Here is a 13,655-nt window from a genome sequence, read left to right on the forward strand (position 1 = left end):
ATTATATCATTGTTATTATTATTAATGAAGTCTGTGCCACAGCCCCCAAATCTCTACCTCACCCCACCACTGCTCCTAGCCTCCATGACAACTCTGCTATACTCCTGGAGGCCCTATGGTCCATGGAGACTCCAGAAGTGGGCAGAGATGGGGTAATGGGGAGGGGGTACATTGTTCCTGGAAGGGTCCGCCTTGGTGCTTTAGACTGTAAGCTCACTACTGTCCTGGGAACATATCCGCCAACTCTTCCAAGTGTTCAGTACAGTGCTCTGCATGTAGTACGTGCTCAATAAATACCACTGTTTGATTGATTGATTGATTCTAGACTGTGAGCCCATTGTTGGGTAGGGACCGTCTCTATATGTTGCCAACTTGTACTTCCCAAGCGCTTAGTACAGTGCTCTGCACACAGTAAGCCCTCAATAAATACGATTGAATGAATGAATGAATGAATTCCCCCAAAATCCCACTTGAGATTTAGGCTGTGATAGCCCAGTTTGAACAAGAAAAGTGAGCAAATAGCTGAGTTCCTTTCTGCGGCACCAAGCAGCCCTCGAGTTTGTGCTCAGTACACCTCACTGGACCAGGGTGAGGAACCAGAACCCCAGAACTCAGAGAGTGACCTGGTGGCCACAGCTGCTCAGGAGGAGCAGTGTGGCCTAGTGTAAAGAGCATGGGCTTGGGAATCAGAGGACCTGGGTTCTAATCCCAGCTCTGCCACTTGTCTGCTGCATGACCTTGGGCAAGTCACCTCAGTTCCCTCATCTGTAAAATGGGATTAAGACTTTGAACCCCATGTGGGATAGGGCTTAGTGTAATACCTGGCACAGAGTAAGCATTTAACAAATACCATTAGAGATAGATCTCTCCCCCCGACCAACCCCAGAGAAAAGGCAGTCTCAAAAAGCAGGATTATGAAGGGCAGGTTCCTGAGGGTTCTGTTTCAGAGCTTTCTTGGTTTCTCCATCTGGGAAATGGGGCGAGGGGCGGAAGCTGTCCAGAGACTCCACCGGTGGCTGAGACTCGGGGGTTGGGGAGGGGCCTGGGGAGGAACCCCCATAAACCGTGAGGCGGCGACGGCCCATCAATCCACTCTGCACGTCCCATCTACACTGCTGCGGGTTCAGGGCTAGGAAGCCCTGGAGAGTTTATGGCAGGAGAGGATTGGTGGGGTCGGGAGAAGAAAGGCCCTGGCACGTGTGGTGAACAGAGGTGTGGCCCTGCCTACACCCCCCTAGCAATGGGCCAGAAGCAGAAGAAGTGTGTGATCCTTGTGAAGAGAAAGAGGGATGGCTCTGTACATTGGTGCTTCCCCTAGATCCTCTCTAGATCCTCTCTGGGCAGAGCCCACATCTCCTAAATCACCTGTGGGCTGAGCCCAAGGGACATACAGGGAAGAGAAGCCCTCCAGGAGCTACCAGTCTGCTAGGGATATTTTCTCTCTCTCCCTCTGTCTCTCTCTGTCTCTGTCTCTCTCTCTCTCTGTCATGGACGTTGGCAAGGGACAGAGGGAGAAGGATAATAATAATAATTGTGGCATTTGTTAAGCATTTACTATGTGCCAGGTACTGTACTAAGTGCTGGGGTGGATAGAAGCAAATCGGGTTGGACACAGTCCCTATCCCTCATGGGGCTCATAGTCTTAATCCCCATTTTAAAGTTGAGGTAACTGAGGACCAGAGAAGTGAAGTGATTTGCACAAAGTCACACAGCGGACAAGTGGTGGAGCCGGGATTAGAATTCAGGTCCTCTGGCTCCCAGGACTGTGCTCTATCCACTAGGCCATGATAGAAGGTCCCTGCCAGCTTGATGGAAGAGTCAGAGCACACACACACACACGAAAAAAAAACAACAACAGGGACAGAGGCAAAGATCACCTCAGATCTACAGAGCACGGACACACAGACACACAGTCCCCAATAATAATAATAATGATATTAATAATAATGGTATTTGTTAAGCACTTACTATGTGCAAAGCACTGTTCTAAGTGCTGGGGGAATACAAGGTAATCAGATTGTCCCACGTGAAGCTCACAGTCTTCATCTCCATTTTACAGATGAGGGAACTGAGGCACAGAGAAGTTAAGTGACTTGCCCAAAGTCACACAGCTGACAATTGGTGGAGTCAGGATTTGAACCCATGACCTATAACTCCAAAGCCCGGGCTCTTTCCACTGAGCCACGCTGCTTCTCTAAGACAGATATGGGACCTGGGGGTAGATGGAGGAATCTCAGTGACTGGGTCAACCTCGGAGGAAGGCTTCTAAGGGGAGATACTGTTTTTTTGTGTGTGTCGGAGTGATGGAAAGGACGGATAAAGCTTGGGAAAGGGGCAGAGTGGGGTGGGCATCCATTCATTCAATTCATTCAATCGTATTTATTGAGCACTGACTGTGTGCAGAGCACTGTACTAAGCGCTTGGTGTAGAGTGGTCTAGTGGAAGTGGCACAAGCCTGGGAGTCAGAAGAACAGAGTTCTAATCCAGGATCTGGCACTTGCCTGTTGTGTGACCTTGGGCTAGTCACTTAACTTCTCTGGGCCTCAGTTTCCTCATCTGTAAAATGGTACTGCAATATCCGTTCTCCCACCTACTTAGACTTGTGAGCTCCAGTGGGACAGGAACTATCCTGATAAGCTTGTAACTACCACAGAACTTAGTAGAGTACTTGGCACAAAGTAAGCTCTTGACAAATACTACTATCATTATTATTATTATTATTGATATTGGCAGGGGAAATGGAGAATTCTCTGGCTCAGTGGAAAAAAAATTGTGGGCTGGGAAATGAAGCTCAGGTTTATTTGCCTGGCATAAGCAGTCCTTACAGAAACAATGGTGCCCAATGGAAAGAGTGCAGACCTAAGAGTCAGAGAACCTGGGTTTTAATCCTGCCTTTGCAATTTATGTGACCTTGGGCAAGTTGCTTAACTTCTCTGTGCCTCAGTTCCCTCATCTGTAAAATGGGGATTAAATCTTACTCCCTCCTACTGTGTGGGATAGGGACTATGTCCAACCTGATTACCTTGTTTTTACCCTAGTAGCTAGAAGAGTGCTTGGCACCTAAGTGCCTAACAAATGCCATATTATTATTATTATTAATAATAATCCCAGTTGGAGACAGTCACTCCCCAGGTGGGACTTTTCGTTCATCTGGACCTGGACCCAGCAAAAGAAAAATGCCCAGTGGATCCCTGGAAACAGGGCCCAGGTGAACTGGTCAGGGCCCTGTGAGGACAAAGCTCCTACCGTTTGTCTTCATAAACCAGTTATCCAGATTATTTGCTCGTGAGAATCTGACCAAAATGAATTTCCTTTGGCCTGAATTATTCAGCTCACTTGCTGGGAAAGACGTGACTTTAGTGCATTTTTAGAGTTATCCGGTTAATCTGTCCTTGTCCAGACTCCTTAGATGCTTTGTGGATCCCTACTAGCAAGTCTGGGCTTTGTCCTGAGGAACTATGGAGCTGCAGGGCTGCTGAAGTGTTTGGTCAATTCAGTAGGGATCCAGATTCAGCCTAGACCCCCCTCTCAGGGGCCTCTGGACTGAAATGAAAAATTGATTAGCTTTATTAAGCCCCGGAAGAAAGGTAGTGGTAGAGATGTTTCCTCTTCAGGACACAGTTTGGAGTATACGTGCACTGTGTATGGTGTGTCTGTGTGTGAGATTTGTATGTGAGTTGAGTGGCTGTGGGGGTGGGCAAAGGTGCATATGGTTGCCTATGATACATGCAAGGCATGTGATATGTATATATGATTTGCATGGTGTGCATAAAGCACTTAGTACAGTGTTCTGCACACAGTAAGCGCTCAATAAATACGATTAAATGAATGTGAATGTTATCTGGCGGGAGAGGTGGCTACTAACTTTTGTTTGTGTGAGGTTTGTGTGGCTTTGTGTATGCCTGACTCTTGGCATGTAGATGAGGTGGTTAGTATGATATAAGAGTGTGGGTAGCTGTGAGTGTGAATGTGTCAGTGAGCTTAAGCATGTTAGTGTGAATTGTGTATTTGTGTGATGTTGCTTATGGTGTGTGAATGTGTCAAGGAGAGTATGTGTATGGGGATGCTGGTGGAATGTGGCTCACTATAGGTGAGTGATGTTGGTTGTGTTTGTGAATTGTGGTTTAGTGTGATGATTGTGAGCATTAGTGTGAAATAAGTATGAGCATGACACTGCTTGTGTTAGTGTGAATTGTGTAGTGTTGTGATGGTTGTGTCAGTGTGGATTGTGTACTGGTATGATGCTGGTTATGTGTGTTAGTGTAGATTGTGTATTGATGTAATGCTGTTCACGTATGAATGTGATGCTGATTGTGGGGGTTAATGTGAATCATGTATTAGTGTGATCATGGTTGTCTGTGAGTGAAGCCTATACCCCTACAGAGCCCCCACACCACCCAGGTAAATACCGGGTCCTCGTCCACTGCTTTCTCGTGTGTGTGTGTGTGTGTGTGTGTGTGTATGTGTATCTGTGTGTGTGTGTGTGTGTGTGTGTGTGTGTGTGAGCGCCTGTGTGAGAGAGACAACTCTGACAATTCCTCCCCGCCTAGTCTCAGTAAAAATGATTCTCCTGGGCCCTGGGAGGGCGAGGGCATGACCCCAGCCCTAATTCCTCCTCCCTCCCCATCACCCAGCCTGACGCATAGCCTCTCTGGACCTCAGTTTCCCCATCCACCTAATAGGAACAATGCAACCCGCTGACCACAATGGGGAGGGGGCAAGGGCCTGAGAGACAGGGCTCTTTGAAGATGAAAAGTGGAGCTGGGAAGGTGTGTCTGTGTTGCGGGGTGGGGGGGAGTGATGGCATCGCCAGCACGTGAGTAAACTGTTGGGGTGCAGTTTAGGTCCCAATTAAGCCCATTAGGTCAGGACAAGCAGCAGTTAAATCACCCAAGCCCATAAAACCTGGCAATTTCCCCCGAATCGGGGGAGTGGGCCCGGCCCTTTGGCCACTCATATAAAAGGGCCACTGAGCTGGGCAACTCCAGAAGGACCGACTGAGTGCTCCCTGTCTTCCACGCTTCCTTCTGTCTCTCTCCCACCCCAGTTCTCCGCTGCAATGTCGTGTGGATCTTACTGTGCCGGTTCCGGCCTAGGCCTGGGAGCCTTCAGCTGCGCCTCAGCCTGCGGCCCGCGACCAGGCCGCTGCTGCATCAGTGCTGCTCCCTACCGCGGGGTCTCCTGCTACCGGGGCTTGACCGGCTTTGGCAGCCGCAGCCTGGGCGGCTTCTGCGGGGGCTACCGAGCTGGCTACGGCCGCAGCTTTGGCTACCGCTCGGGCGGCGTGTGCGGGCCCAGCCCACCCTGCATCACCAGCGTGTCGGTCAATGAGAGCCTGCTGACCCCGCTCAACCTGGAGATCGATGCCAATGCCCAGTGTGTGAAGCAGGAGGAGAAGGAGCAGATCAAGTTTCTCAACAACAAGTTCGCCGCCTTCATCGACAAGGTGGATGGTGGGGTCTCCCCTGGGACCCGGGATTCTGCTCCCTTTGCCCCTTCCCCAGACTCCAGCTGCGGGGCTTTTTGTCACTTTCCCTGGAGGGGTGAGGGGAAAATGCGGATGATGCAGAGGCAGGGGGATGGACCTAATGATCCACCCCAAGCACAGGGACTCTACCCAGAGCTCAGAAGCAGTGTGGTTTAGTGAAAAGAGCCCGGGCTTGGGAATCAGAGGATGTGGGTTTTAATCCTGCCTCCGCCACTTGTCTGCTGTGTGACCTTGGGCAAGCCGCTTCACTTCTCTGTGCCTCAGTAACCTCCTATGTAAAATGGTGATTGCAACTATGATTACCTTGTCTCTACCCCAGGGCATGGAACAGTACTTGGCACATAGTAACCACTTAACAAATACCATTATTATTTTTTTTAGAAGAGTGCTTGGCACATAGTAAGTGCTGAACAAATACCATTATTATTATTATTATCCACTTCACCACTCCAGCCAAGGGCCTGGATAGCGCCTCCCCCTGGGGCGCGGCCCTGGGTTTGCGTAACTGGACTCCTGGGGTGCAGGGGGTGGGGTCTCAGAGCAGGTGCTGGGCCGGGGCAGCAGTCTGGGGGGCTGTGCAGGTGGGCTGAGCCCCCTCCTTCCAGCCCCGGCCCCTCCATCTCAGCATGCATCTTTTTGTGGGTGGGGATCAGGCCTTATGCTTCAGCTGTAGCTTCCCAAATGCTGAGGGCACTGCAATGCCGGGTGGGCACCCATTGATGCCCCAAGGTGGGTGCCCATTTATACCCCCTGTTGGGTGCTCACTGCTGCCCATGATGGTCCCTGGCTGCTGCCCATGGTGGGCACTCACTGCTGCCCATGATGAATGGTCACTACTGCCCATGCTGGATGCTCATTGCTGTTCCCGATGGGTCCCCGATGATGGCCCTGGTGGGCACTTGCTGCTGCCTGTGGTGGTCCCTGGCTGCTGCACCTGGTGGGCATTTGCTGCTGCCCCCACCAGCCCCAGCACATCGACGGAGAGGTGGAGGAATGGGGGGGGGGGGGGTGGTTGCCTCCCTGGGGCAGGTCCCCCGGGATGGCAACCAGAAGTCAGAAGTGGACAGTCCCTGGTTCCTCCCCACAGGTGCGGTTCCTGGAGCAGCAGAACAAGCTGCTGGAGACCAAGTGGCAGTTCTACCAGAACCGCAAATGCTGCGAGAGCAACCTGGAGCCGCTGTTCGACGGCTACATCGAGACGCTGAAGCGCGAGCTGGAGTGCGTGGAGGCCGACCGCGGCCGGCTCGAGTCCGAGCTCTACCATGTGCAGGAGGTGCTGGAGGGCTTCAAGAAGAAGTGAGTGATGGTGCGGGGGGTACCTGGAATCTGGTTGCAGTGGGAAGGATCTAGGCTAGATTTAGGTTAGACTTAGAGGAATTTAAGCTAGACTTCCAAACAGGAGTGGGGGAAGTGGCACTAGAAATGATGATTCCTGAGACTCTGGAGAGGGTCCCAGCTGTCAGAAAAGGGGTATGTGGAGACAGGGGGCTGGATGAAATAACCCTGAGGTCACTGCGATTTTGATCTTCTGGATTTTTTTAATGATATTCGTTAAGCGCTTGGTATGTGTCAAGCGCTGTTCCAAGTGCTGGAGTAGAGACAAATTAATCAGGTTAGACACAGTCCTTAGCTTCCATGGTAAATAGGAAGGAGAACAGATATTTCATCCCATTTTACAGTTGAGGAAAGTGAGGCACAGAGAAGTGGCTTGCCCAAGGTCACACTGCAGGCAAGTGGTAGAACTGGGATTAGAACCCAGGTCCTCTGACTTTCAAGACTGTGCTCTATCCAGAAGGCCATGCTGCTTCTCTGGAGGTGGAGTAAGCCTCAAAGTCAGCCACCCTTTAGTCTTCCTCTCAATGGGACGAACGATCCCTGCTCCTTGGTTATTTCATTGTAACTCCCCTTCTTTCCCCCTTTTACTATCCTCTAGAACTAATCACTGCGGTAGATATAAGCTAATCACATTGGACAGAAGCAGCATGGTGCAGTGGAAAGAGCATGGGCTTGGGAGCCAGAGGTCATGGGTTCTATTCCCGACTCTGCAGCTTGTCAGCTGTGTGACTTTGGGCAAATCACTTAACTTCTCTGTGCCTCAGTTACCTCATCTGTAAAATGGGGATTAAGACTGCGAGCCAAACGTAGGATAACCTGATGACCTTGTATCCCCCCAGCACTTAGAACAGTGCCTTGCACATAGTAAGCGCTTAACAAATGCCATCATCATCATCACCACATGGGACTCACAGGCCCCATTTTTCAGATGAGGTAACTGAGGTATAGAAAACCAAGGGCATGCAGAAGACCTGAGGGAGAGTAGAGACTAGAATCCAGGTCTTCTGGCTCCCATGCCTGTTCTCTTTCCACTAAACAACACTGCTTCTCAAAAGATGTGTACAGAAGTGCTATATCGAGGGGAGGTCTGAATGACCAAAGACTTAGGTGAAGCTAAAGAGCTGAAGAGGGACATGGAGGGGAAATAGAAGAACCTCGAGCCCGTCCTTGACCTTACCCCTTTCATGATGTCATTTAGGACATCACCCAATCCCCAAAGCATTCCCTGGGGGAGGCTACACCCAGTAGCCCCAGCCCGCAGAATTTTCCAGACCTGCTGAATGGAGGGAAGTCACGCAAGCCCCAGAACCAGCTGAGCCTGGGCCCTTTTTCCTTGCCTTCATGGGGACCCCCTTCTCAGCAGCAAGTTGGGAAGAGGGGGCCAGGATGAGAGTCCTGATTAAGCAATTGTATTTACTGAGTGCTTACCATGTGCAGAACACTGTACTAAGCTTCTGGGAGAGTACAGTACAACAGAGTTGGTAGACACGTTCCCAGCCCACAATGAGGGTACAGTCTAGATGTAGGTAGGTGTTCAGATGCAGAAGGATTGCCATGGAATTGAGAGTTGCCCACGTGCCTCCTCCTCACCATCTTCCCCATCCTCTTGTGTTCTGTGTCCAGGTTTGAAGAGGAAGTCTCCCTTAGGGCCACGGCTGAGAACGAGTTTGTGGCACTCAAGCAGGTGAGTGTCTGTCCAGGGTCCATGATGGACTAGTTGTGGAGGCCCCAGGGCAGTGAGCCTAGAAGGGGGGCACCTTTCCCTGCCCTTTTTCCTTAAGGCTAGTTGGGGAGATTGGTTTGGTGGGGGGAGCTGGCAGGGTGGAAGGGGGCAGTTGATTGGAAGACAGAACCTCTCAATGTCTCCTATTTCCCCTCTTTCCTGCTCCCCAACAGGATGTGGATTCCGCCTACCTGCGCAAGTCTGACCTTGAGGGCAACGTGGAGTCCCTCACAGAGGAGATCAACTTCCTGCGGGCACTGTATGAGGAGGTAAGACAAGGGGAGAATTCAATTGAGGAAACTTGCAACCTAGGGAGAAATCACTTTGTATAGGGGAGTCACCCAAGGTCCCTGAGAAGGACAGAACAGGGGGAAATGGAGAGCATCTGTAGCATGAGACAGTAGGGTTAGATACAAGTTAGAACTTCCCGACAGAGGAATTCTGCAATGGGGTAGATGGCTGAGGGGGATCTTGAAATCATCTGCCTTTGAAGCCCCTCTCTGCCTGTGCTTGGGAGAGCAAAGAGAGCAAGTGGGGTTAGGGTTAGAGGTGAGAGAGAGGTGTTGGTAGAGAGATTGGGTGTTGAGAGAGCTCTACTTCTTCCAAGATATGGGGAGGGTTCATGCTGATTGGAGAGAAAGGATTAGGTGGTGGAGGAGAGGGGTAACTCTATCTCCTTCAGTCTTCAAATGGAAATGAACACTAGCCTTAGGTAGACAGAGCCCAGCATGGAGGCAAGAGGCTGGCCCCCATGACCCTTGAGGTCTCTGCCAACCCCATGGCGCACTCTAACCTCACTCCCTCCGTTGTCTGCAGGAGGTCCGCGTCCTCCAGAGCCACATCTCAGACACCTCAGTCATCGTCAAGATGGACAACAGCCGGGAGCTGAACATGGACAACGTCATCGCCGAGATCAAGGCTCAATATGACGACATCGCCAGCCGCAGCCGGGCCGAGGCCGAGTCCTGGTATCGCAGCAAGGTGAGCTGAGGCGGGGACGGGATCCTCCGGGAGGTTCTTGAACTGGCTCCTGTCCCTGACCTTCACCCATGCCAGGTGTCCCACACACTGAGCAGGGCCAAACTGGGGGACAGAGAGCCAACAGTCTTGGCAGCCGAGAGAGAGATGGGTAGCGTTGGACTACCCAGAAGCCATCGGGGCACCTGCCCTGGGACCTGTGGGCAAGTACCTGGTCAGGATTGTCCCAGAGAGGTGGTGGAACACTGGCATCTATGCCCTGAACCGAGCCCTGCCCCTTTATAACATCACTGCTCCCAGAACATTTGTCCTGGGAAGCTCTTTTCAGCAGACTTGGCTTCTGGGGATTTTCCAAGCCTGAAGGGAGATGTAACCTCTCCCTGCCTCGGACAGGTCCCAAGGACTCTCTGGGACCCTCGGTGGGGGGGCTCAGGGTGGGTGCTTGAGCCTCCCTACCCTGAACCACTGTGTCTGTTCCCCTTGGCATTAAGTGTGAGGAGATGAAGGCTACGGTGATCCGGCACGGGGAGAGCCTGCGCCGTACCAAGGAGGAGATCAACGAGCTGAACCGCATGATCCAGCGGCTGACGGCCGAGGTGGAGAACGCCAAGTGTCAGGTACGGTGGCCCCTGGTGTGGGTCTGATGGGCCACTGGGTTGACACTGCCAGCTGAGCTTTGAGTGGGCACTGGCTTCAGGGATGCTGGCTCCCCCGGGCTCCCTTCCCACCTCCAACTATGTCCTTGGTGTCATGGTCACCCCACCCCACAATTTCCTCCTGCATAGATGGGGACCCCAAAGTCCAGAGAGGTGGAGAGACCGGCCCAAGGTTACACAGTATCAGGGGAAGAACTGGGGCTCAAACCCAGGTCCCTTGTCCCCGGGCCCAGGTCACTTCCCTAGGGAAATCTTGTTGATCCTTCAGATGAGCAGTGGGTTGAGGGCTTTTGGAGGTGATTACTTTGGAATTCTGGGGGTCAGGGAGCCTCATAGCATCATGGAATGTGGCCACCACAATTGAGTCAGCTTGAAGCTGGGGGGGGCAGGGAAGAAGGGCCCACCCCAAATCAGGGGCTCCATCTAGGAAACCCAGGATTCTGCCTTTCCCCAACACTAACCCTCTCCCCTCCTCCCCACCCTCCCGACTCCCAACCCAGAATTCCAAGCTGGAGGCGGCCGTGACCGAGTCGGAGCAGCAGGGTGAGGCGGCCGTCAATGACGCCAAGTGCAAGCTGGCCGGACTGGAGGACGCCCTGCTCAAGGCCAAGCAGGACATGGCCTGCCTGGTGAAGGAGTACCAGGAGGTCATGAACTCCAAGCTGGGGCTGGACATCGAGATTGCCACCTACAAGCGGCTGCTGGAAGGCGAGGAGTGCAGGTGGGTATCCCATAGTGTCCCTCCCTCATGTCCCCTTAATCCCCACTGCCCCACCAGCCCCTTCTGAGTGTTTAATGCAGATGAAACCAGTCTCCACACAAGCCCCATCCCTGCACTGGACAGGTAATGCATACAACTGGGTGCCGTTCTGTTGTGCCCATAGGGAGGTGCAAGGGGCGGTGGTCCCAGGGCCCTGTTTTTTCCCCCAACATTTTATGTCTCTCACCCTGTTTCCCTTCCTCCCAGCGGGTCAGGCACTGTTTTGTAACAGGAGCCCGGGTCTCATCGTGGAGAGCAGATATTGGTTCTGCCCTCTGAATTCCCCCTCAGGAGGCTCCCACAGTCCTGATGCCGAGCTTTAGGCAGGGCAGTTGAGAAGAAGGATGTAAATGGGGGTGTAAATTAGTCAGGGGAGACTGTCACAAATGGGAGGCTCCCAGGAGGCCACTGGGCTGGGGGGATGCTGGATATGGCAGCCACTTCCCCCCTTGACTGCTCTTGCAGCTGGACTGCCACTGCAGCACAAGACCTGTTAACAGATGGCACAAGTCTCCCGCCTGTGAGGCAAGTGAGATGCCAGCCTGCTGCAGAATCCTAGGAGAAAGGGAGTGGGCAGTAGAGGCAGAGGGATGGATGATATGCTTCCTCCAGGTCTTTTTCCCTCTTTTTTTAGAGGGGCCCATTCAGACCCTAGGTGTTCCCCTGTTCTCAAAAGAGCCAGGAGCAGGGTACCCCCCAACCTAGCCCACCCTGTGACCTCCCTGGGGTGGGTGCCAGTGTGTCCAGTGCCCATACTAACAATCCCCTCTCTCTCCTTCCTCTACAGGCTGTGTGAGGGCGTTGGGGCCGTGAATGTCTGTAAGTAGTTTGTTCTCCCCTTCCCCACCCCAGCCATTGGTCACCTACTTGGGGGGTACCCGCGGTCACCACCTCCACCCCCCTCACTCCTCCAGGCCTGCCTGGTCACATCCCGGAAGGTACCCCAGGCCTCAGCAGGGTCTGAACTCTCCGGGCCTCCTGTGTTCTCTCTCCACAGGCGTCAGCAGCTCCCGCGGTGGCGTCGTCTGTGGAGATCTCTGCGCCTCCGGTGCCCGTGCAGTAACCGGCGGCGTCTGCAGCGCCGGGTGCGGGGGCAATGTTGTCGTGGGAACCGGAGGTCCCTGTGCCCCCTGTGGGGGTGTCAGTGCCTGTAGTGTCCGCTCCTGTGCCACCAACACCTGCAACCGGTGTTAGAGGATGGCATGGGGCCTTGTCCAGTCTCTCCGACATCTCTGCCTTGTCCTGGCTCATCTCTGACCCCGTGTCCGTGTCAAGAATTTTAGTTGCTCCTGTGGGTTCCCCTTCTCTGCCCGCCCCCCGCCCTCCCCCGGTGCCACTGGACTGGGACCATGGTTGCTGACCCGTCGCCACAATGACAGGTGGGCTGCCAACGGGTCCAGAAACGGTCCAGACCCCCGTGGGTGAGCCGGTACCTTCTCCGAGCTGCCCGTGGTAGCAGATGGTCTGGCGTGTCCACCCTCCCACCCTTCCTGTGTGTCGTTCTTTGATCCAATAAACTAACGTAGCTAAGCTGTAGCCAGGCCTGGCGTCTTCATGGCCGTGCCTTCGGCTGTGGGCACAAGGGGTAGGGCATGTCTGGGCTCTGTGGGAGAACGGGGCAGTTCTACCCTGCTCATCACCCACCCTGATGACTGGTGATGTCATCAAGGGCAGCAGGAAGCCGTGTGGCTTAGTGAATACAGCCCAGGCCTCGGAGTCAGAAGGATCTGGGTTCTAAGCCTAGCTCTGCCACATGTCTGCTGTGTAACCTTAGGCAAGTCACTTCACCTCTCTGGGCCTCAGTTACCTCATCTGGAAAATGGGGATTAAGACTTTGCACCCTATGTGGGAAGGGACTGGGTCCAACCCAGTTACCTTGTATCTACCACAGCGCTTAGTACAGTGCCTGGCACACAGTGCCTGCTTACAAATGCCACAATTATTATTATTATTATTAGCCCCATCCAAGGGCCTGGGTCTCAGGGGTTTACCTACAGTACCCGGGTAGGGGGAGGTAGAACAGCCATTTTCGGCCACCAGCGGGCTGTGTGACCTCGGGTAAGTCATTTAACTTTTTTGTGCCTTGGTGAAATTGAGGATCTGTAAAAATGGGGATTAAATTCCTGCTCTTCCTCCTCCTTAGACTGTGAACCCTGAATTAGAAAGGGACTGAATCTGATTTAGTTGTCCTGTATCTACCCCGGTGCTTAGCACATAGTAAATGCCAAGGGAAGTGTGAAGCCATTAAATTTAATACCCTGCCTTCTGGAAGGACCACCCCCAACATAGGGTGACTGTTGGGTTTTCAGCCAGTCTGTCCCCTGACTGGGACAGATAACATACCAGCACCTTTATTTTTAATATGGTATTAAGCACTTAATAATAAGGATGGTATTTGTTAAGCGCTTACTATGTGCCAGGAACTACATTAAGCGCTTGTATCCACTGGGGTGGATACAAGCAAATCAAATTGGACACAGTCTCTGTCCCATGTGGGGCTCGGTCACAATCTCCATTTTACAAATGAGGTAATTGAGGCACAGAGAAGTAAAATGACTTGCCCAAGGTCACACAGCAGACAGGTTGCAGAACCGGGCTTAGAACCCACGACCTGACTCTCAGGCCCATCATCTATTCAGTACGCCACACTGGCTAATTCTGGCTCCGCCCCTCATCTGGCATGCAACCCTGGCCAAGCCTCTTCGCTTCTCTGGG

At 52.8% G+C, this 13,655-nt stretch overlaps 1 protein-coding gene across 1 annotated transcript; it reads left to right on the forward strand.

The window, feature by feature from the left end:
• The first annotated feature begins 5,059 nt into the window (after positions 1-5,059).
• Positions 5,060-12,134, forward strand: LOC119932922 (keratin, type II cuticular Hb3-like). The gene is made up of 9 exons (XM_038752048.1): positions 5,060-5,446; positions 6,576-6,784; positions 8,447-8,507; positions 8,720-8,815; positions 9,363-9,527; positions 10,016-10,141; positions 10,681-10,901; positions 11,728-11,759; positions 11,938-12,134. Exons 1-9 carry the CDS (start codon positions 5,060-5,062, stop codon positions 12,132-12,134), a joined length of 1,494 nt encoding a protein of 497 aa, XP_038607976.1.
• The last annotated feature ends 1,521 nt before the right edge of the window (positions 12,135-13,655 follow it).

Source organism: Tachyglossus aculeatus, chromosome 10 (genome assembly GCF_015852505.1).
Source record: "Tachyglossus aculeatus isolate mTacAcu1 chromosome 10, mTacAcu1.pri, whole genome shotgun sequence".
NCBI lineage: Eukaryota > Metazoa > Chordata > Mammalia > Monotremata > Tachyglossidae > Tachyglossus > Tachyglossus aculeatus.

Bases quoted from the DNA above. Each gene is read 5' to 3' on its own strand.
- LOC119932922 (XM_038752048.1), top strand. From the start codon at position 5,060: ATGTCGTGTGGATCTTACTGTGCCGGTTCCGGCCTAGGCCTGGGAGCC. The intron at 8,508-8,719 runs GTGAGTGTCTGT...GCTCCCCAACAG, and splicing joins AGTTTGTGGCACTCAAGCAG to GATGTGGATTCCGCCTACCT. The intron at 9,528-10,015 runs GTGAGCTGAGGC...CTTGGCATTAAG, and splicing joins AGTCCTGGTATCGCAGCAAG to TGTGAGGAGATGAAGGCTAC.